The sequence below is a fragment of the Suricata suricatta genome, chromosome 7 (genome assembly GCF_006229205.1).
Source record: "Suricata suricatta isolate VVHF042 chromosome 7, meerkat_22Aug2017_6uvM2_HiC, whole genome shotgun sequence".
Taxonomy (NCBI): Eukaryota; Metazoa; Chordata; class Mammalia; order Carnivora; family Herpestidae; genus Suricata; species Suricata suricatta.
Genome location: NC_043706.1, coordinates 52,114,501 through 52,136,494, shown reverse-complemented (window position 1 = coordinate 52,136,494; position 21,994 = coordinate 52,114,501). Strand labels below are relative to the sequence as shown.

The following is a 21,994-nucleotide window of genomic DNA, read 5'->3' as shown; positions in this document are numbered from 1 at the left end:
TCTTTTCTTTTTTATAATATTTACTTATTTGGGAGAGAATACAAGTGGGGGAGGGGCAGTGAAGGGGACAGAGGATCCGAGGAGGGCTTTGTGCTGACAGGCTGACAGCAGCGAGTCTGATGTGGGGCTCGAACTTATGAGCCACAAGATCATGACTTGAGCCGAAGTCGGACACTCAATTGACTGAGCCAGTCAGGTGCCCCTCACTGTTGGTTTTCTGATAAGCAGTGTGGATTATGGGCCCAGGAGGCAGGAGATCTAAATTCTAGTCAGCCTTTGCCTCGGAGATCTGTACAACTTCAACAACTTTTTTCATTTCTTTAAGCTCAACTTCATTTTCTAGAAAAGGAAGATATTGGGTTGGATCTACTGTTAATAATAGTGGTATTTGTTGAGTCCTACTGTATGCCAGACCCTCCACCATTATGACATTTAATCTTCAGGGCAAGCCTATGGAATGGTTTTATTTTTAGCTCCATTTTACAGAGGAGGAAACTGAGCCTCAGGAAAGTTAAGTAACTTGCTTAGGTTACTCAACCAGTAAGTGGAAGAACTTAACCGTCACCCACATTTCTACCAAGCTGAACTCTTACCTGATACGAGTTGCCTACCTTTCCCCCATACATCTCTTTTTTCACTTTTAAACATCTATGAATTCATGTATATAACTGCATACCTTTTTGTTTGTTTAGTGTTTTCATTCCTTCCTCCATCTCTCTCTTCTTTTATTTCTCTATCAAGCACTTATTATGTGCCTGTTATATATGGAACCAAAATGAGGCACTCTGAGAGAAATAAAATATAGCTTTTTTCTGCATGCAGTATATCCCATTGTTTGTATAGAACAAATAATAACAGGGACCGTGACTATAAACTCAGTCACCTGAAAGGCCTCTGAGATGACAATCATGAAGAACTTTAACTTCCCACCATACTGTGTAGCCATAGTAACTGATGAAAACCAAACTCTTCTTATGTTCCTTTTCATCTTTTGGTGAATTGCCAATGTGTAGTTCAGTAACCAAGGAGGAGAAGCCAAGGAGAGAAGGATGAGAAATACAGAGTGTGGGTACTGTACAAATTATATTATCAGTCTCTAAATAATGGAGAGTTTAATTTTTAATTGACTTTTGTATTTTAAAACTTTAAAAAATTGAGAACCATTTTAAAATGTTAGAGGAATACATTAATATTCAAACTTGCTGAAATATAATTATTTGATATTATTTTCTTTAACCAAGTCTTTTATGAATCTTAGACTACAGAATTCTTAGAGTTCATGCACTAGGATAAAATCAAAATGCTTTTCCTTTTATATGATAGCTCTGATCTACTGATTTTGAAAACAAAGGTCATCTGGTTTACAGTTGGCTGACTCATTGCTTTCTGAACCATTTCATATTTTAAAATGAGAAGGCATTTATTAATTTTTAAAAATGTGTACCATTACTAGTTGTTATTTGGATTTCATAGCCAGTTTGTGAAAATTTGGTTATAAAATAGTTGCATAGAATTTAGATCTTTTTCAGTATTATAATGCCTTAATCTTTTCAGTTAAATGAAGGACATGCAAAAATTTAAAACTTTTGATGTACAAGAAGAATAGTTATATTTTCACCCATATTTGATTAAGAAATAATTGAGCATTTGCTAAAGGTAGTTATTAATTTAGAGTATTAGTACTTGCACTTTATCAACTTTCTGATTTTATCCTTTATTCAACTCTTCCTTTTAAGGAGACAGTTATAGCCAGATAGAATTTTCAAAATATTTGTGCCAACTTTGCTGTTAAAAATATTTTGTGGAGCATTTTTCACACATTTTGAAACTTGGAAGCACTGACTAAAAATGTGTTGATTACATTTGTTTTTGCCAAAGTAGTTATAACATCTTTGAAGAGGTTGTCTTTGGAAGCAAACATCTTGGCTTGGAAATATTTGCCTATGTTGACAAACTCAATATGGGATTTGCTTTCGTCTCACTACAGTGTCGTGTAGTGTGAATAAAAGAGTTTAAGCAATAGTTCCCACTTGGGGTGCAGCTACATCTGCTCACTGTGAGGCAGGTGCTGTTCTGAACCCAGTGTGTGTGTGTGTGTGTGTGTGTGTGTGTGTGTGTGTGTGTGTTTTAGGGTCTCAACATCGCTATGAGGAGGAAACTGAGGCCCAGAAAGGCCACAGTGCTAGTATGAGGTGGGGATCAGGAATTGAACACAGGTCACCACCTTCCACAGCTCTGTGCCAGTCTTCCTCTCACTTAATAGTGACTTTTACTCATGAAATAATTATGTTAAGAAACTCTGGAGGTAGATGAATTTTTGAGGTCCATTTTTTCCAACCTGTGCCTTTCATTCTTATTCATATCTGAACTCTCCCAAATAGAGTACAAACTCTTTTAACAGAAATATATGAAGGAATTGAATTTCCTTTGATACGACTCATGTCCAGCCCTCTGAACCAATAGTTGATTTGTGTTCTGCAAGGAAGAACAGTTGACTAGCTGTCGTTTCTATATTTACTGTGTCCCTTAAATCAGTGTTTGCTTTTAAAAAATGAGATGGTTCACCAGTAGGTACAGTTTTTTCTGGAATGTTGTAGGGAGTCAGTACAGATTTGGGAGAGCAGAGGAAAGGGAACTTATGAAATCTTGAATTGGAAGACAGAAATTTAACCCATGTCATACTTTCTACATCTATGAAACAAGGTGGTGTGTTCTGAGCATTAAATGAGATAATATATGTGAAAATGACTTACTTAACTTGTAGTTAAGTACTTGATAACTTCTATCTTATTACTGTCTTCTGCTGCTATGGAAAAGAGGAAATACCTTGTAACCATCTGCTGAGTGGAAAAGCTATATGTTTTCCAAATGTGTAACGGAGCATTTCTTTCTTTCCTATGGACATGAAGCATTCTGCATAAGCAGAGTAGGCTGCCTCCTTCTGTCTCCCCAACTCTACTCATTTTTTTACTGAATACCTATTATTTGTCAGTCAGTATATTCCTCTAACTCTGTAATAAGTTTAAAATTGTGTCAATCTGTTGGAAAATAAGTAACCCCTAGGATGAACAAATTCTTGGAGTGCATATTGGTTATTGACACCTTAATACATGTACATTTCAGAGACGTTATAGATAGTAGCTCTGATATGAGAGAAGAGACCATGATGCCAGAGACAAATCTACCATTCTGTGGAGGAAAGGCTGTCAGTTAAGGTGTTGTGTTTAGTGCGGAAAATTGCTGTGAACCCTGACCTTCAGTTTATGTGAGAAATCCAGGGGTGTAACTTCCTTTGAAAATGTGTAGAGTTTATGTATCAGCTACTTTGCCAGTATGGCGACTGAGGAGCCCCAGTGAAAAAGGGACTTCAGGGGTGAAGGCAAATGTAGGGGGTGCTCTTTCATGACCTGTGCATGTACATCCGTTTTCCCAGCAGAAGGTGCACTGAAAGGAAGCACCCACTGTGGCTACTGACCCAGAGGAAAAATTAGTAGATTTCTTTTCTAAATGTGGAGAAACTTCTTGCAGATTCGAAATTGGAATTTGGAAGACCTAAGTCCACACCGTAGGTCTTCTGTTAGCATGGGAGATGCTGGTAAAGTCACTTCCCTTCTTGTAACCTCATCTTGCTCACAATGAAATGGAGGAATCCTCCAAGTGCCTTTGGGTACTTTCAGTTTGAGTTCCCTTGATTTCTCAGTTCTTAAGTATAGTTGTAGCTTTCTCTAAGCTCAATATCCTAGTTCTTTTTACTTCAGACATGTTGCCTTTTCCAATATTACATATGAATTATTTAAGTAGTAAATTTGATTAAACTTTTTAATCTTCTTAACAAATTTCAGTTATTAAAAAAATAAAGGTTGCATGATTTGCCTTGTATAGAAGAATGAAATACATGGATTTTTTTTTAACATGAATCTTTCAGGGAGTATCCGACTCAGCTTTGCAAGTTGGCTGTTCTTGTGTTCTCAGTGCATGCCAGAACCATGACAACATCTGTAAAAATAGGGTGTTCCTGTAGTCCAGTTGTCTGGTGGTATTGACTTTGCTCATAGGACTTTGACATTTACGGCCTCAGCTGACCAGCACAGTATGGCTGTTGCAATTCATTTAGCAGCAAGCAGGTCATCTAGCAATAAGCTGTGAATGAAATCAGAGTGTGCTACAAGATGGGTTACGCTGGCTTATTTTCTTTCATTGGAAAGACATTTTGAGGTAATCTGTTGAGTCAAGTTTATGGAATTGTTTTAGAATAATGATTTAGATGATGCTTAGTTTCACTACTTAATGTTGTGTCCTCACTGAGTACCCTCTGGGCTTGAGCTTGCTGCTGGGTACTTTTGTGCAGTCGTCAGGGCATTCTAGTATTCTTGGAAAGTGAGCTTAATTGGAAACGTTTTACTTTTCTAAAATGACAAGTCATACATAACATGACAGGCTAAAACTCACTCATCTCAACTGAAAACACGAAACATGTTTCTGATCTTGCATTCTGTTTTCCCTCCCTCTACTTATTCAGCAGATATTGAACACCTCATCTGTGTCATGTTGGGCAGAGTATGTGGAGAATGTTCCAAGGGGAGTAGTAGCTACAGAAGACCATAGGAGAAAGGGATTCACATGGTTTGAAGTTCAGATGGCTTGATCATAGAATAGGAAGGGGATGGCTTGAATCTAGAGAGAGCAGCCAAGACCGAACTGGAGTAATATGGCTGCAGAGTCATGAAGAGCCTGAAATGGCATTTGAAAGTAAGCCAAGACTTGGTGCCATGAGACTAGTTAGGAGACTATTACTCATCCAGACACCGAGACTTAGTTTTAGTTCCAGAAGTAGGTGGAAACTTTCTTGAGCCCAATATTATTCCAGGTGTCTCATGACTGTGCTTTAAAAGATGTCATTGGTATTGACATTGGAGGCTAGAGGTGATGGTTCAGACCAAGGATAGTAGTTATCGCCACTCAGTAGTTTGTAGTGGGAAAAGGGAGAAAACAGGAAATAGAAGACCCTCCTCTTGGGATCGCTAATATATTCATGTTACTAGATGCTTATGTCTTCCTTAGGGATGTGGGAAACAAGTAGTTGCATGAGTTTGAGTGGCATGATGAGTCAACACACATGAGGTTTCAGGAACATTAGAGCAACTCATGCTTTTTTTGTTTTGAGAATTCTAGCACTGGTCTCTTTGGCTCCATTTGCAGAAGGAAACAGTCCATTTGGTTTTGGCTGTGTATTGTGTCTCTGGGTTGTTGGGTGAGGCTGTGGTTCATATTTCCTGATAGTGCTCTATGAGGCACTTGGTCAAATGTGTGCTATGAAACAAAGCTCATCCCTGAGCAGGCTCATGCCTGGTTCTACCATAGTTAGAACTGTGTGAATTTGGGTCAGGCTTTCTTTCTTGTGTTTGAATTCTATCTGCACCCCTTCCCCCTCCCTGCCCAGAGACTTCTCCTACAGCCTTTTGCACTTTCTTTTAGTTCCATTTATTAATGTTTCAATCATTTTATGTTGTCTCGCTCTGCCTAGAGGAAGAAGGGAAATTATGTAGTAAAATACTAGTGTTGTGGGTAAGGGTAGAGGTAATGTGGAAAGAAGAGATGTGAATGTAGGAAAGAGAATGAGGGTTTTGTTTTATTGATAGCATTTTTATTAGGCTGAGGTTTTTGGTTTTTTTAATCTTCAGTTTTTAATCTTATATGGAGTCAAAAGATAGGACAGAAATGGTGACTTCTGTATTCTCAAGGCCCAGGATCCTGAACTATGAAAATGACTTCATATACTTGGTATCTGGATTCTTTTTTTTTTAATGCCCTAAATGGCTTAAAATGGTTTTGCTAAAATATATAGCCAGCGGGCATATTTCTAATTCAAATGGGTTTGAGGACTTCCTATCCAAATGGTTGGATTTTTCTGAGATTTGCCAGTGGGAACAATACTTTTAGAGTCCACATTTGGGGAACCCACTGTCTAATAACATGACCATGCTGTTTTTGAGAATGCTTTATGTTATGTATTTTTAAAGCCTGGAACTGTTCTCTGTAAACCAGCTTTGGCCAGGGCTCTGGAAAATGCTTGCTCCTCACATAAAAACCTTGTAGATTTCCAAATTTTGTTTTGGACTGTCTTGGAAGAGAAATACGCATAAATAGAATAGTGGTAGAAGGCAAATACCGTTTCTTGCTCTAGCCATGTCATGGCACCACCACATTCTGGACTTTATAAGAATGAAATAACATTTCCTCTATAATTCAAGTGAAAACTATTTACTAAAATTTCACATTTAAATCAGATAAGCCAGAAAAAAGGTCAGTGAAGTTGCTTAGATGAGAATTTAAATAAAATAAGCTGAAAGAATTACTTTGACTGTTGGTAAAGTGGAAAGTCAGACCAAAACACGACAGTTCACACAAACTTCAGATTTCCGGTAGTGAGATTCAGTACTAGAAGAAGGTGGAAGCTTTGCTGAGCCCCAAAACTGTTCTAGACTTACCATAATTTTGTCTTAAAAGATAATGTAAGATTGACATTGGAATTCACTTGGACTTGTGATATAAAGACATTTTAATTCAAGCATGTCAACCTCCTCCCATCATACTGTCCTTGAACTTGGAGAATACTAGATTTAGGTTATTTTTATACAGTGCCAAAATAAATTTTTTGGAAAATGTTTCCAAATGTGTCATTTTTATTGTGTTGATAGTAAGCAAAAACTGACAAAAAATGGTTGGGTGACATTTTTATGGGTGTATCAGTTTTGTTGGTGGAGTTTGCACATTCAGTGTAGGTAACAAAGCCTCTCCTTCCTGTGTGGGACCTTGAAGTATATGATAAAGCAGAAGTGATCAAGGATATCCTGGTTGCCTGAATGAAATAATTTAAATTCCAGAGGTGCCTAACTCAATCAAAGATATATATGTTTGTGGGCATTTACTGTCTATTATGTGCCAAGCAGTGACAGAGTTAGACATTCTAATACTAAAGTGAGTAAGACCTTGTTATTTTGTGTAATTTTTCTCTCTCATGGCAGAGGGAGAAAAGATATATCAGCAGATAATAACAACACACAGCACGTGCTGTTAGGGCAGTGTGTGTGAACTGCTGTGGAAGCACAGAGGATGGTGGGACATCTGTCATAGACCCTGGACGTGGAATCAGCGGGGGCTTCCTCAAAGAGATGTATGAGTGAAGGGGTTGAGCGGGGTGGCAGCCTGTGAGGGCCTTCTGTAGGTAAGCAGTAGCACATATCAATGCATAGTGTCCTGTGTAAATGCATTCTTCTTGAAAGAACGAAAAGTGGTTCAGTGTGGCTGGAAGCATGAGGAGTTTTTTGGGGGTGAGTGTTGAAGGGGAGGGCAGAGAGAAGAGGCCACACAGGACTGTTGGCCAGTTGAAGTTAGGTATAGATGGAGATAAAAGCATCAAGGATGACTTCAGGATTTTTGATTTCAGGACATCTGGGTAAATGATGGGACCATCCTCTGAACTACAGATATAGAAAGAGGAGCAAGATGGAGGAAGAAAAATTAGCTTTCTCTCCAATGAGTTTGAAAAGGTTGTGAGGTAATACACAGTGGAGCCAAATAGATGCAAGTTCAGATATTAGTAGTTTGTGTGCTCTTGAGCAAGTGACATAACCACTTTGTGCTTTATTATCATTTGTAAAATGAGATTGTATCTTACGATGATGAGATGATATTTGGGAAGTGCTTCAACACACCGTCTGGCTTATCAAAGTGCTCTATGGTTAGTTTTACTATTTTCACAGAAGTGTTCATTAGGAAGTTGGAATTTATGGGTCTTAGGTTCACGAGTAAGGGTTGGGAGCAACATGAGATCCTGGAGTCATCAGTAAGAAGGAGGTCACTTGAAACCATAGTAGAAGGTGAGATTATCCATGGGGAGTAAGAAGCGGGGCTGAGGACTGAGCCCAGGGAATAACACTAAAGGAAGAGTGGCAGAGGAGCCTCTACCGCAAACTGAGAAAGAATGGCCAAGGCTGCAGGAGGAAAACCAGGAAGGAGTGATCCTCAAAGAAGTCAGGGAGGAGAGACTGCCAGTGACAGATTCCTCAGAGAGACCAGGATTAGAGAATGGATTGGAAAGCAACCCTTGAGCTCTTGGAAGTCCCTATTGGAAGTTAAATATCAGAGGTGGTCTTGTTCTGGTGTAAGATGCTGAGGTCCAGGATGTAGCAATAGATGTGTGAACTGATGAAATGGAGAGAAGCACTGTGAGGATGTGGCACAGCATGGAGACAGGTACACAGTGAACCAGGTGTCATATCTTTGGGGGGATGAGGGGATCCTTTTTTTAAAATTTAAATTTTAGTTAATGTACAGTGCAGTGTTGGTTTCAGGAGTGGAATTCAGTCACTTATATACAACACCCAGTGCTCCCCACAAGTGCTCTCCTTGATGCCCATTACCCATCTAGCCCATCTCCCACCCACAGCGATAATTTTTAAGGAGAAGAAGGTGGTGGCCTGTGGTATAAAAAAGAGGTCTCTGTACCTATGGGTCATAGTTTGAAAACTATCGTTTTTGCATCATTGGGGGATTCTAATACACTTGCCCTGTCTCATGGGATGTGGGACTTGACTTGGGATAAGAAGGGCACACCTAGTTCTAAAATGGTAGAAGCATGAAGGTAAGGAAGATGTAGGAGACTTTGTTTACCACGGAATAGATATTTCTGGAAACCTTGAGAGTGGTGGCAAGCTGGGTCAGGAGAGATGAGGCAAGGATAAAACACAGGCTCGGGAGGCTCAGTGACAGGAAGAGAGCTTGAATTTGGGTAGTAGCCAGCCATGACCTGGATGTAAGGCATGAGGGCTTCGAGTTTCCAAAAGGAACTCTGGTGTAAAGGATTTTGTTTGCTTTAGGTGCTAGCTGACAGATTGTTGGTGAGAAACCTTAAAGTGACAAATACTACTAATAAAATTGCGGTGGGAGAAGCTAATATTTGTATGCTAGGCACTGTGCTAAACATCTGATGTGGCTTTATTTTATGGAATCTTTAGAACCACTCAAAGAGGTAGAAATTCTGTCATCATTTACATTAAAAATTTTTTAAAAACATTTTTATATTTATTTTTGAGAGACAGACAGAGCATGAATGGGGCAGGGGCAGAGAGAGTGGGAGACGCAGCATCTGAGCTGTCAGCACAGAGTCCAACATGGGACTCAAACTGACGAACCATGAGATCATGACCTGAGCCGAAGTTGGACACTTAACTGACTGAGCCATTCAGGCACCCCATTTATATTTTTTAAATGGGGATTTTAGAGTGATGATATGAATAGCTTTGGGTTGTAATCCCATTATCTCTTGGAGTTGGAATGTGAACCCAGGCAGCATGAATGGAAACCTTCTCTGGTCTCTGTATTGCCTCCAGGATCTGAAGGGAGGAAGCTTGATTACTTCCTGGAATCACACCTGCCCTTTCACTGATGAAGGATCAGACTATTTTGCTGAAAGCACAGATTTTAAATCAGGGGCCATCAATGACAATTGCAGACATAATTTCTAGAGTTTAATTTATTTTCATTTTGGTTTTGGTTGCACAGTATCATGAAAAGTTTGACATACTCAGAGAGGTAGCAGTTAATGGTAATAGAGCATTTAAAAAAATATCTTGAGTTTCCCTGAATAATACTCAGGTAATTGAAAATGGCAGGAGAAGCTGAAAATGAGTCAATGTGTTAGTAGTCTTTGATTATGTTAAAGTTTGGCTCATAATAGTTGAATATACATTTGAAAATCACAGTTTCTTAAATAGTGTATGTATGTGTAATAGTTTGAAGCAGTGTGTGGGAGTAGCAATCTGAAATTCATCCATTGGAAATTTATTTAATTAGACTATACTCTTTTCTCTTAGTTGGTATTTAGATTGTTTTTCGACCTCAGAACTCCCCCTTTTAATATCCTTCCTGGGGTAAAATGCTAAGTAGCACTTGAACCTATTAAGCTTACCTTGTAGTTGAAATTTACTGACTTCCCTTGTGAATAAGTAATTCTGTGACTGGACTGGCACAGAATGTTCTTGACCAGCAGAAAATAGTATCCCCCCTCCCACCCCCCACAACGCCCCTTTCCAGCACTTTCCCTTTTCTTTATATAGTTGTAATCACCACCCATGTAGTTCATAGCTCCCATGTTGTAAGGGTTCCCGGAAGCAGTTGATTTTATAATTTGTGAAGACTAAGAGAAGCCTGGTGTGAGATTTTGCCTGGAGGCACAACTTTCTTGTTATAGTTTCCTAGATTTGTTTCTCTGAACCCTTGTTTTTATAGATGTTGATTTGTTGAGGCAGCAAATTTAAAAACTTTTTACCTCTCGGGGCACCTGGGTGGCTCAATAGGTTGAATGTACAACTCCTGATTTTGGCTCAGGTCATGATCTCATGGCTTGTGAGTTTGAGGCCTGCATTGGGCTCTGTGCTGACAGTGTGTAGCCTGGTTGGGATTCTCTCTCTCTCTCTCTCTCTCTCTCTCTCTCTCTCTCTCTCTCTGTCCCTCCCCACTCATCACTTATGCTCTCTCTCTCTCAAAATAAATAAGTAAACATTAAAAAAAACCACCTTTTTATTTCTCTTTACAGTAGGAAAATTGGGAGAATAATAAGGCCAAGATTTTGCTTTTCCTTTGGTCAAAAAAGAGTAGTAATAACCACAACAGTAAAATTGCTGACATTACACTGTATTCATGTTGAATTCTCATGACACAGCGTAATAACTGAGTCATTATTAATTTACAAATCAGAGGATGGTCTTGAAGCAGTGGAGTAGAGAGGGGTTTAAACTCCTGGGGTGTACTAGAAGGGCTCTCTAGCGTAATTTCAGACCAGAGTATCAGTTGGAAGTTGAGTGTAATAATATTGGTGATTTTTCTGCTTTTTTCCCCCCCACAGTAAAAAAAAGGAAATTCCTTCTGTATGTACTATATAATGTGTTCATGCACGTGCATAGTTCCTTTTGTGCTGTGGAGATCAGCAACAGTTCTTAGAAAAGATGATTAAATTGAGACCCTGAACTCATCTTTCTTTTTTTGTTTAAAAATTTTTTTATTTATTTGAGAGAGAGAGCATACACGTGAGCGAACAAGGGAGGGGCAGAGGAAGAGGGAGAGAGAGAATCCCAAATAGGCTCCACACTGTCAGCACAGAGCTGGACAAGAGCTCAGACTGTGAGAGCATGACCTGAGCCCAGATCAGGAGTCAGACACTTAACTGGCTGAGCCACTGAGGCGCCCCCTGAGCTCCTCGTTCACATTAGTTGTCAAGGAGCACGTCTCAGACTGTGGCCGAGAGCCAGCCGGGCAGGGTGCGGCGGTCTGTGCAGAATACTGGGGAAAGGGTGTGTGTGGCTCCGCCATCATGTCCAGGTGGTGTTAGGGGCCACCAGGCCTGGCATGGGCTTTCACTGCCGCAGCCTGCACCACGTCCCTGGTTGGCCAGGCCTCCACTCCTGTGGCAGCTGAGTAGAATAAAGGGCCTCCTGTCTGAGCCTAGCACTGCTGCACGCCAAAGGCTTTCTTCAGTCTGGGCTTGTAAAATTTTCTACTTCCAGTTGCTTGATACTGGCTCTTCTGACCTCTGACTTCTGTGTTGTATTTACAGTCTCTGGGTAAGACTTGAGACTGACAAGAGTCTTGAGCACGATCTGCTTCTCCCTCCTACCTCGTCATTTTATAGATGAGGAAGTTGACTCACAGATATGAAATGTATTATTCAAAGTTGTGGGAGTCGTGGCCAGGACTAGAAGCCAACCTCTTGACTTTAGTGATTTTTTTTTTCCTGTTGCAAAATGACTTGTGCCTCCCTATATATTGCTTCCAGTTCTTTATTTACTCATCCTGATCCTGGCTTCCTGCCTGTCCCCTTGATCCCTTGGCTTTGCATCCTGCATTGATGGAGGGAACAGTTGTTTGCTGGTGTTAATCCCAGCTTTGGAATCACTGTGTGACCCCTGGTAAAGTCACTTTGTGCCTTAATATCATTATCAGCAGATTAAGTAGGACCCTTATTAGAGAGGTTCTTAAGAAAATATAAGTCTTGTGGACTGATGACCTGCTTTATTTAGTGGAAGAGACTTTTAGACAAAATTTAATGAAAATGAACCAAGTATAGGGGAAAATAAGTTACTAAAGATATCCTTTGAGTAAGCCGAGGAAGGACTCATGAGAAAATTAAAGAGCCTTTAGGTCAAATTATTATGTAATGTAGTTAACTGCGGGGGACTAGTTTCCTTCTTTGTTCTTTACACAGAATACCTGGATCAAACCCTGCTCTGCAAGTGGTAATATAGATTAATTTGTAGGTTTTACTTTGGGTCCATTTGAACTTGGCAAAGCCTTCAGTTGGATCATTTTACAGATTTGATTGGTAAAGAGGAATGTATAATTCTCAAAGCTGTGACATTTTGGCATAATAAAAAAAATTAGATGCTTAGGTTAAATCCTCCTTTTCTGTGAACCTCTTTGAAACTCAGTTTCCCTGTATGTAAAATGGGGAAAATATATTTAGCTTTCCAGTGAGAGTTATGAGGACTAAGTAAAATAATACTTATGAAGTGCTTGGCACATAGTAGGTTTTCAGTCTGAGCTGGTTTTCTTCCTAATATTTTACACTTCCTGTCGTGTTTAGATATCTGATATCCATGTTACTGGGGAGTCAGAGGATATGTCTGCGAAGGAGAGATTGCTGCTGTGGACACAGCAGGCAACAGAGGGGTATGCTGGAATCCGGTGTGAAAATTTCACTACCTGCTGGAGAGATGGAAAACTGTTTAATGCCATCATTCATAAATACAGGTATGGAATTTGTGGGGTCTTTTTCCTTAGAAAATGGGAGAAGTGTTTCTTCCATTTCCAGATTTTAAAATAAGCCTTTATTATTATAGAAGCAATACATGCACGTGACGGGAAGTTAGAAAATACAGACCAAGTACAAATAGAAACATCACATTCCTACCACTGAGAGATCATCACTCTAAGCTTGGTGCATTCACACAGACACACATAGCTATAAAATATCTTTGGATTTTGTTAGTTACTTCACAGTCAGTAAGCTCCGATATATAGAATCAAGTGGATGAGCACAATTGTACATACGGAGAACTGATGAGCTGCAGGTTAAGGGTTTAGTTCAGACTTAGAGCTCACACATGTCCAAATTACAGTCTCCTCCACTGGCTACTCTCATGAGTAGCTGGGTTCAAAAGTGGCCAACTTTGAGGTTATACACAGTTTTCTGGTCAGAATTATTAATAACTAAACCCCAGTTAACACTGACATAGCACTTACTATAAAGTGCCAGACACTATCCTAGGCAGTTTTTACATATATTGATTTGCTTAGTTCTTACAGCATTCCTATAGGAATATTATCATCCAAGTTAACAGATGAAAACTGAGGCACTGAGTAAATACTCGCTGATGGTCACACACAGCAAGAGGCAGCATGGAGATTCAGACCCTGGGGCCTCTGGCTTTTAATTCCATGCTTTTATTGTCTTCTCAGGAGCTAGACCCCCCGGAAAATATTTATTGCAAACAGTGTATTTCTTGATTGCGGTTACTTTTCATAGTTTTGAAAAAATTATATCATGTTGTGGAAGAACTGTCTTCCTAAATAGAGTAAGCTTAAGCTATAACTCATTAGACTAACAAATTTCTTTGATAAAAATAATAGTTATATAGATAGAATAGTTAATATTTTGATCACTTTCTACATGTGGGGCATTCTGCTCATCGCTTTCCATACGTTACCCATTCGGATCTCCCAACAGTCCCACAAGACGGGAGCTCTTGCTATCCCACTATCCCACTTCTACAGATGAGGAACCTTGGGTTTGCCAAGGTCACACTGCTAATACATCAATAGAGCTGAGATTTTAATCTCTGTCTGCTTGATTTAAAAATCCCTTTTCCCCGTCTGTCTTTTTTCTTTTTTTCTTTTCACTCCCTGAGGACCTTTTTCTCTCTCCCTCTTTTTTAAAAAGGGCAGAGACCTTTTTCTCTTTCCCTCTTTTTTATTTTGTAAACTTTAACATCAGTAAAACTGTAATGAATCTCCCACCCATCCCCACCCAGAGCCCCTTTACAACACTGTAACAGTCCGCCTTCTTTATGGAATGACATTTCAATAACGGTAGGTATAGTTTGCCTGATTAATAAGAAAAATCAGAATCAACTTGCCTACACTTGTTGAAAATAAAGTGCCAGGTCTCCCTGAGTAACACAGTGCCAGGAGGGTTTATTGGGTACAGACGTTTCAGTCATCAAACTGTACTTCTTATGTGACTTAAACCATGAGGCCATCAGAAGCCTGCATAATTGGACATCTTTTATTCCTGGGATGATACGATCTTGGCCTTTAAATAAAAATATTTGGATTGTTATACCTGAAGGATTTAGGTCATGATGCACCTTTGAGTGTGTGCGCTTTTCTCTTTGAAGTGTTTTAAGTAGGAGCAAATCATTTAAAATACAGCTATTATTCTAAAATATTGACTTTTGAAAACAATGGTCTCCAGACATTGTCTCTTTAATACTTGTGAAAGAGTATAAGTACAAATTAGTATATACATGCTGTGCGTTCTTCTCCTATGTATGTGTCAGAAATGCTGAAATGTCCTAGGAAGTTTAATATTATAGAGTTCATAGTACATTGAGAGAATTTGAATCTTGTGATTCTTGTTGAAAATAAAGTGCCAGGTCTCCCTGAGTAACACAGTGCCAGGAGGGTTTAGTGGGTACAGACGTTTCATTCATCGCACTACACTCTTATGTGACTTTGCTTTGACTTTTAATTTGGCAGAATGATCATTTTAGAAAATTGTTTAGCTTTACTGGAGTACCTGGCTGGCTCACTCAGTGGAGCATACGACTCTTGATCTTGGAGTTGTGAGTTCAAGCCCCACGTTGGGTATAGATTACTTGAAGTCATAAAAAAAAAAAAAAAAAGAGAGAGAGGGGCATCCAGGCGGCTCATTTGGATAAGCATCTGACTCCAAAATTTGGCTCTGGTCATGATCTCATGGTTCATGGGATTGATCCTGACCTTAGGCTCCACACTGGCATTTCAGAGCCTGCTTGAGATTCTCTCTCTCTCTCTCTCTCTCTCTCTCTCTCTCTCTCTGCATATGTGCATGCTCTTGCCCTCTCAAAATAAATAAATAAACTTAAAAAAAAGAAAATTGTTTAGTTTTAACTTTGAACTTTGATTTCCTAGTTGACTTTGTTTTCCCATGTTAGAATTCATGCTGAAAATATTGAGTATCAGGTTTAAGTGCTCACAAGATTTCTTTGTTGCTTAAGTTCATAATCATGTGTCTCATAAAATACAAAATACTACTGTGGCCTTTTTCACTGGAAAAATCTTTTCATGTGTAGAACTATATTTTTAGCTAAAAAGTCCTTGGGCTTTTCTTTTTACTTAAAAAATAATCAAGTACTTTTCTCCTAGCATGTGTAAGAATGAAATGGATGGGGTTGAACTACACATAATTTTCACTGTTGAATGCCCTAAAATACTTCTAAAGGGGAAAGACAAAGTTATAAACAGTTGAAAAATCACTAGAAGCAGATTTTTGGGTTTGGACAGCAATAGTCACATTTAGAGAGTAATGTCTAATTTATAGTTATCTTTCCTTGATAATTATTCCCCTAAATGTTGTAATGTTTTTGGACTTGCTGTGGAAACATACCCACTTAATTGGATTGGGGGGGGTCTATTTTTAGATACAAAGTTTTTTTTATACATAAGTTTCATTTGACTTATGTAAGGCAAATGATCTGAGGTGGTACATGGGTTTGGTTTCTACTAAATACCAAGTCTAACTGTACTGGATTGAGAAGGACCTTAACAGGGAGTGAGGCCTTGGCAGGAAAGAACTGTGAGATTCCTGGAGCGGACGAAGGGGGATGTGGTGATGCGCACGCAGCAAGTTCGCATGTCTTAGAGGGAATATAAAAGATTTCTCTGAGGATTGCAAGGAAAATGGATACTGTTTGTCATTTCAGCTATTTTTCAAGGTTTTATTTATTTATTTTGACATAGAGAGAGCTAGGGTGAGTGGGTGAGGGACAGAGAGACAGAGGGAGAGCGATAATCCCAAGTGACCTCCACATGCGGGGCCCAGTCTCATGAACCATGAGATCATGACCTGAGTTGAAGTCAAGAGTTGGATGCTTAACTGACTGAGCCACCCTGGTGCCCCCTGTGCCCCCTATATGTCCTTTAAAAGTAAGCCAGTATTATTTGTAGTAAATAATCTGGTCATATTTTTGTGTACATGTTTCCTGAAGATTTAGAAATATTAATCTGAAATGGAGACAGAGTAATAGCATCCTTCAGATTTTGTAGTGCAGTCAGTACTGTCAAAACTTAATCAAGTACATGATTTGGATTGTCTAGCATATTTTTATTAGTGCTCCCGCATAGAATATGACTTTGAAGGGGAGAAAATGTTAATTCCAGTAAGCAGTACTTGAGTAACATGAGTTAAAAAGAAAGAGAAACTTATAGTAAGAGTAATTTATACATGTAACACAATAAAATCCATCCCTGAAGTTAAAAAGTAACTGTCACATAGAAGGGACTCAAGAAATATGTGCGGACTGTTGACCACATATCAATTTCTGTGTTAGCTGTTTTTATATATAGTAGCTTTTAAAATGATCACAGTTCTGTGAAATAGATGACACTATTTCCATTTTTATCTGTGTATTACATGATCAAATTGTTAAATTAAGAAACTGGGGCTCAAAACCAATGTACTCAATATGACATACCTTTTAAATAATGGAGGTGACAGCTCAGGAGCCTCAAGTCCTCATAATGATGCTTCTGGTAACTACTTATTGTAATACGCGGCAGGCAAACTAGATATCAAGAAACGGAACTGTTGACCTGAGCAGCTGGGATAGGGCAGTGTTGGAAACGAATGATATTCAGCAATGATACATGAGGATTCTCCATAAATTTAAAAAATGACTAAATGAATAGTGTATATACATGCCAAATGAGATCTTTGTCCCTTGTAAGAAATTAGTGAGGGACAACATGAGTTACAGAACTTAGAATTAGCCATTAATGAAAATAGTGTTAACAGTAACCCATATGTAGTGAGGAAAATTGTAGATAATGAGAGAACATTAAAACACTTAGCATAAGTGAGAGCAAAACCACAAATGAACTGTTCTGTAGTTTGAGGTATGTCATATTATTCCCAAGAAGGTGAAGAGCCTGGATTGCGCAATGGGTAATAAGAATGATAAGTAATATGATTTAGTGGAATAGATCCCAAAGGATAGCTCTATAGGTTCTATTTAAGTAGGTCAGTGATTCAGTTGGTAACTATGCTTATTGCTTATTGTTGTGAGCATAGTGTAATGTGTAGAATTGTGGAATCACTCTGTTGTATGCCTGAAACTAACGTTGTATGTCAACTATCCATCAATTAAAAATAAAATAAATAGGTTAATGGTACATACATTATGGTTTTCTATTAATTCTATTTTAGGAAATTCTGTTCCTAATTCCTTCTAGGAACATCTGTTTGTTATGTTCAGTTTTCAATGGAAAGAATTCAAATAATAAAACTACGATATATCTGTACTAGTGTGTGCTTGTTTTGTTTATATAGTGTAAATTTTCTTGAAAGCATATCAAAATCTTTTCACTGAAAACCACAACTGGTAAGAGATCTTAGGTAAATAAGCCTCACTGTTGCCCCTAACCTTGGTTTTCATTCAAAAGAATAACAAGGAAGACTGGATTTGATGGACTTAGATCAAAAGGATGTCACAAAAGCATTTGATGAGTAAGTAGCTTAAAAGCAAGAGAAGTAGAAGGAACTGACAGTCAGCAGCCACTGGGATTCTAAACTCCAGTAGATTCATCACTCTTGTAGAATGTGGATCCAGAGGACTAAAAATCCCATCAGTAGCACACGTTCTTCATAGTAGGTGTTACAAACAGACCGTTCAGCCGATTTTTCTGTGCTCTTATTTAAGAGTGTGCTCAATTATCACAGTAAAATTGATTTTTTTTTCTCCTTAAGAAAAATAAAGCTCTGACTTCTAGCTTGAAATTCAACCCCTGACTTGTCCTACTTTATCAGTCACTGAAGGCAGATAACTGCCCTAGAACATTGATGAACGCCAAGTTCCCAAACAGCAGCACTCACTGTGAAAACATGTCTGCCTGAGCAGGCATGAACGTGAATGTGCACCCACAGGCCAGAAAGAACAGAGCAATGTGTGTGGTAGAGCCAGGTGAAAACCTAAGGAGGTAGGATGGAAAGGTACAGATATGTCAGGACTCACATGGTAGGAGGGTGCTGTGTTTTGCAGAGAGATTATTTCTGCTTACTAATTTCTGTTTGTCTTAGTCTTGTTTTTAATTTATGCCATCTACTGGTTTGAATTTCCTTTTGAGGCCCCTGGCATTCTTTTCACAAGCATGTTTTACAAATATTACCCAAGTAAGACTCAAACACTTCCCTAGGATGGATTGTATTCAGGAGCATGCCATTTAAATATTTTCTAATTAGGCAGCCCAAAGCTTTTCACTTGTCTGAGTGTGTAGTTGGATAGCAATTATTTTGTTCATTGTTTGCATTTTGAATTAGAACTTAATGGGACCGTCTTATTTCATTACATTAAATGTTTAATTGGGAAGATTAGACTGTAAGGCTGTGGTCAGAATCATCTTGTTTAATAGTCTGACCCGGAGGCCTGTGATTCAGCTACATGCTTGGATTCAGTCACACCTTACAAGCTAAACTGGATTGGACTGGTTTAATACTGGGAGTAGGCCCTTTGGGGTTTGAAATGTTCCCATAGGAAGTTGGATTAATGTTGATGAGGTGATTTTTTTTTCTTTCAGAACCAGGCCTACCCTTAGGCTGCAGAACCCAGAAATCCAAGGGTGTGTGAGTGTGTGTGTGTGTGTGTGTGTGCATATGCACAAGTATGGACTCTGGTGTGCCTGTGGCCATAGGCTAGGCAGAGACACAGAGTCCTGAAGGTTGTAATTTTTGGAAAAGTCGCAGTTATTTCAGTTTGTGAGATGAAATCAAATTGCTTATTTACCTTACCAAATAAACTCAACACAGTTGAATTTTGAGAACTCACCATGAAAGCTTGGTAAATTTTATAGCAGGTTCTCCTGCAGATACTCCTTGCCACAACCCTACTTTTACTTGTATCTGTGACTTTTATATAAAAAAATAGCAACTAGCAGGAAATGTAATACATTAAGATAGTAAAATATTCAAAGAATAAAAGTGTATGCATTGAAATGTGATCTTTCCCCAGATACCCAGTCCCCTTCCCTAGAGACAAATCCTAGGAAATTGTTCAGTTTCTTTCATATTCTTCCCGAAATGTTCTGGGCCATATACCAACACCTGTTGGGGGTGTTTTTGGGGGGGGGTCAGCTTTGTTGAGGTATAATTTACATAAGCATCTAATCTTGAACATTATTATGATCTTTCCTAAAACACAGTTGAGAGAATGACAAATATGTTATTTCACACTTTTCTTTCTCCTTAATTTATTTTGAATGTCTTTCCTTATCAGCAGAAATGGGTTTACCTTATCCTTTTAAAACGCTGCACAGTGTTCTGATGTATGGATGTAACATTATTTAATAGCATTGTATTGATGGACTTCACATTTTTCACTATTCAAAAGTGTTGTATTAGACTTAGTATGTGTCTTTGTGCAGATGTGTGCATGTGTTGGTTTGACAAGTTCCCAGAAGTAGAATTTCTACATCGAAAGGTAATACATTTAAAATGTTAAGACCTATATCTGAGGTGTCTGCCAGAAGAGTTGCATTGAAATACCCCTCTGTACTGTTTCTTCTCCACAATGCCTTTAAGAAAGACACATTCCATTATTTGTTAATTGCATCCTAGCAGATCTAACCCCCATTCATTTTTTTCTATGCTTTTTTTTAAGTTTATTTATTCATTTTGAGAGAGAGCGTGACTGTGCAAGTGCACACAAGTAGGGATGGGACAGAGAGAGGGGGAGAGAGAGAAGCCCAGCAGCGCAGAGCCTGACACAGGGCTAGAACTCATGAACCATGAGATCATGACCTGAGCCAAAATCAAGAGTCAGAGACTCTACTGACTGAGCCAGCCAGGTGCCTCCTATTCTTTTTAAATTTACCCTTTTATTCATAATTTTTTTCAGCTCTTAAAGTATGTGCCATCATAGGTCTAGCAGGAAAACAGGAGAGACCTAATGGAGAACCAGGGGGAGCAGAGGAGGGAGAGAGAGTTGGGGAGAGAGAGGAATGCAAAACTTGAGAGACTATTGAATGCTGAGAATGAACTGAGGGTTGAGGGGGAAGGGGGAGGGGGGAAGAGAGATGGTGGTGATGGTGGAGGGCACTTGAGGGGAAGAGCACTGGGTGTTGTATGGAAAACAATTTGACAATAAAATATTATGGAAAGAAAAAAAAAGTATGTGCCGGAGCTGAAATTGCAGCTTTATATTTCCCTTTGGTGTGCAAGCTATTAGTCTAAACATGTATGTGTTAAGAGTTTAGGGAAAAGATGACCAGATAAGTGGCGAATTTCAGAGCGATATGATCATTTAAGAAGTTAGCATGCCAGCAGTGGGGGCTGACTTGAGGTAACATATGAGAGATTGTGTGCCACAGTGCCAGAGACTTAGGAAGTATGTAATAAGTGTCAGATTCCTTCCTTTCCTGCTGCCCACCCACTCATAAGAGGGCACGTGACTGTAAAGCGCAGGAGAAGCTGGCTTTGCTGAAATACTCCCCTAAGTTTGAAATCTGACGTATGCTTCCTTTATCCTGGCTCCCTTTGGCATTCTCTTACGTTTTCTCTAACACTAAGATTTCTCTTAGGTTGCAAGAGTAGCTGACTTATCTTCTATCCATCTATTTTTCTTTGATAGGTCCATCTGTTTTGTTGCAATGTCTTATTTTGACTCATTTTCAGATTCATATTCTTATGTTATTTTGTGATATGAAGTGGTTTAGTATTTTCTATCAGAGTAAAAAATAAGTTTACTTATCCCCTTTTTGGGGGCATTTTTATCTCCTAGTGAGTAAGGTTTACTTAAATATAGGCTTTGGAAGAATTACTTTTCTGTCAAAATCAGTACGTTTCTCTGGATTTGTTAAGGTGTTTGAAGCTGCTGTGGGGTTAATTGTTCTCTGTGAATTGAGACTCGTAACTCCTTAGGTATCTTTTAATTGCCAATGGTAGATTCCAATCTTAAAGAACTAACAAAGCCCTCTGCAAATCATAGCATTTTTCATTCTTTGCTTTCTGTCTTGTTGGTAGTGAGTCATTTTTATAGAAAAAAATAGGAAGACAATGTGAAATAAATTGAGGCATCTAGTTCTGACAAAAGGGAAAATTACCTTCATGGCTTTGTTTCTTTCTACAACATGTGCCCAAATACGAGCATAAAGGCATATCTACACCCACTTACGAAACTGTGGGTGGGTCTCTTCATGTTCATATTTATTTTCAGGGGAGAGGCGAAGAACATATTACAGGTCTTTTTTTTTTCCCCACTGAGGGGAGGGGTTTGAGGTGAGATACTTTTTGTACCAATAAGAAGAGTAAAAACATGCTCAGCCTGAACATGATTTAATCCAGTCATCTATGGGAATTTGTTATGGTAACTGCTGAACTGCCATTGGATAAGTGAGGCATATTGAATGCATATTGTTGTTGTGTGATCTCTCGAAGAACAAATGTTGAGTGACACATGTGGCTTCATGCATTAGCATGTGAGTAGGTGCATCGTGTTCTGGAGTACAGACGTTTTAAGACCGATTTCTAGGTAAATGGAGGGCTTTTTAGGTTAATTTTCACATAATCCCTTTTCGTTCTTTGCATGATGGTGAGTACATACTAGTTTTCTAGCAAAGCCTGAGCCTGTGCACGCCCAGCTACCCGCTCTGTCTGTGCATGTACTCAAGCAGTGAAGGCAGCAAAAGT

General features: G+C 38.9%; 1 protein-coding gene across 7 annotated transcripts in view; it reads left to right on the top strand.

Moving 5' to 3' along the window:
- The window catches only part of DST (dystonin), a 489,005-nt gene that overhangs the window by 280,097 nt on the left and 186,914 nt on the right, over positions 1–21,994 (top strand). For all 7 annotated transcript variants that reach the window (XM_029945269.1, XM_029945267.1, XM_029945266.1 and 4 more), the window contains one exon: positions 12,641–12,807. In XM_029945269.1, coding sequence (XP_029801129.1) covers positions 12,641–12,807 — 167 coding nt within the window. The remainder of the gene's footprint in view (positions 1–12,640; positions 12,808–21,994) is intronic.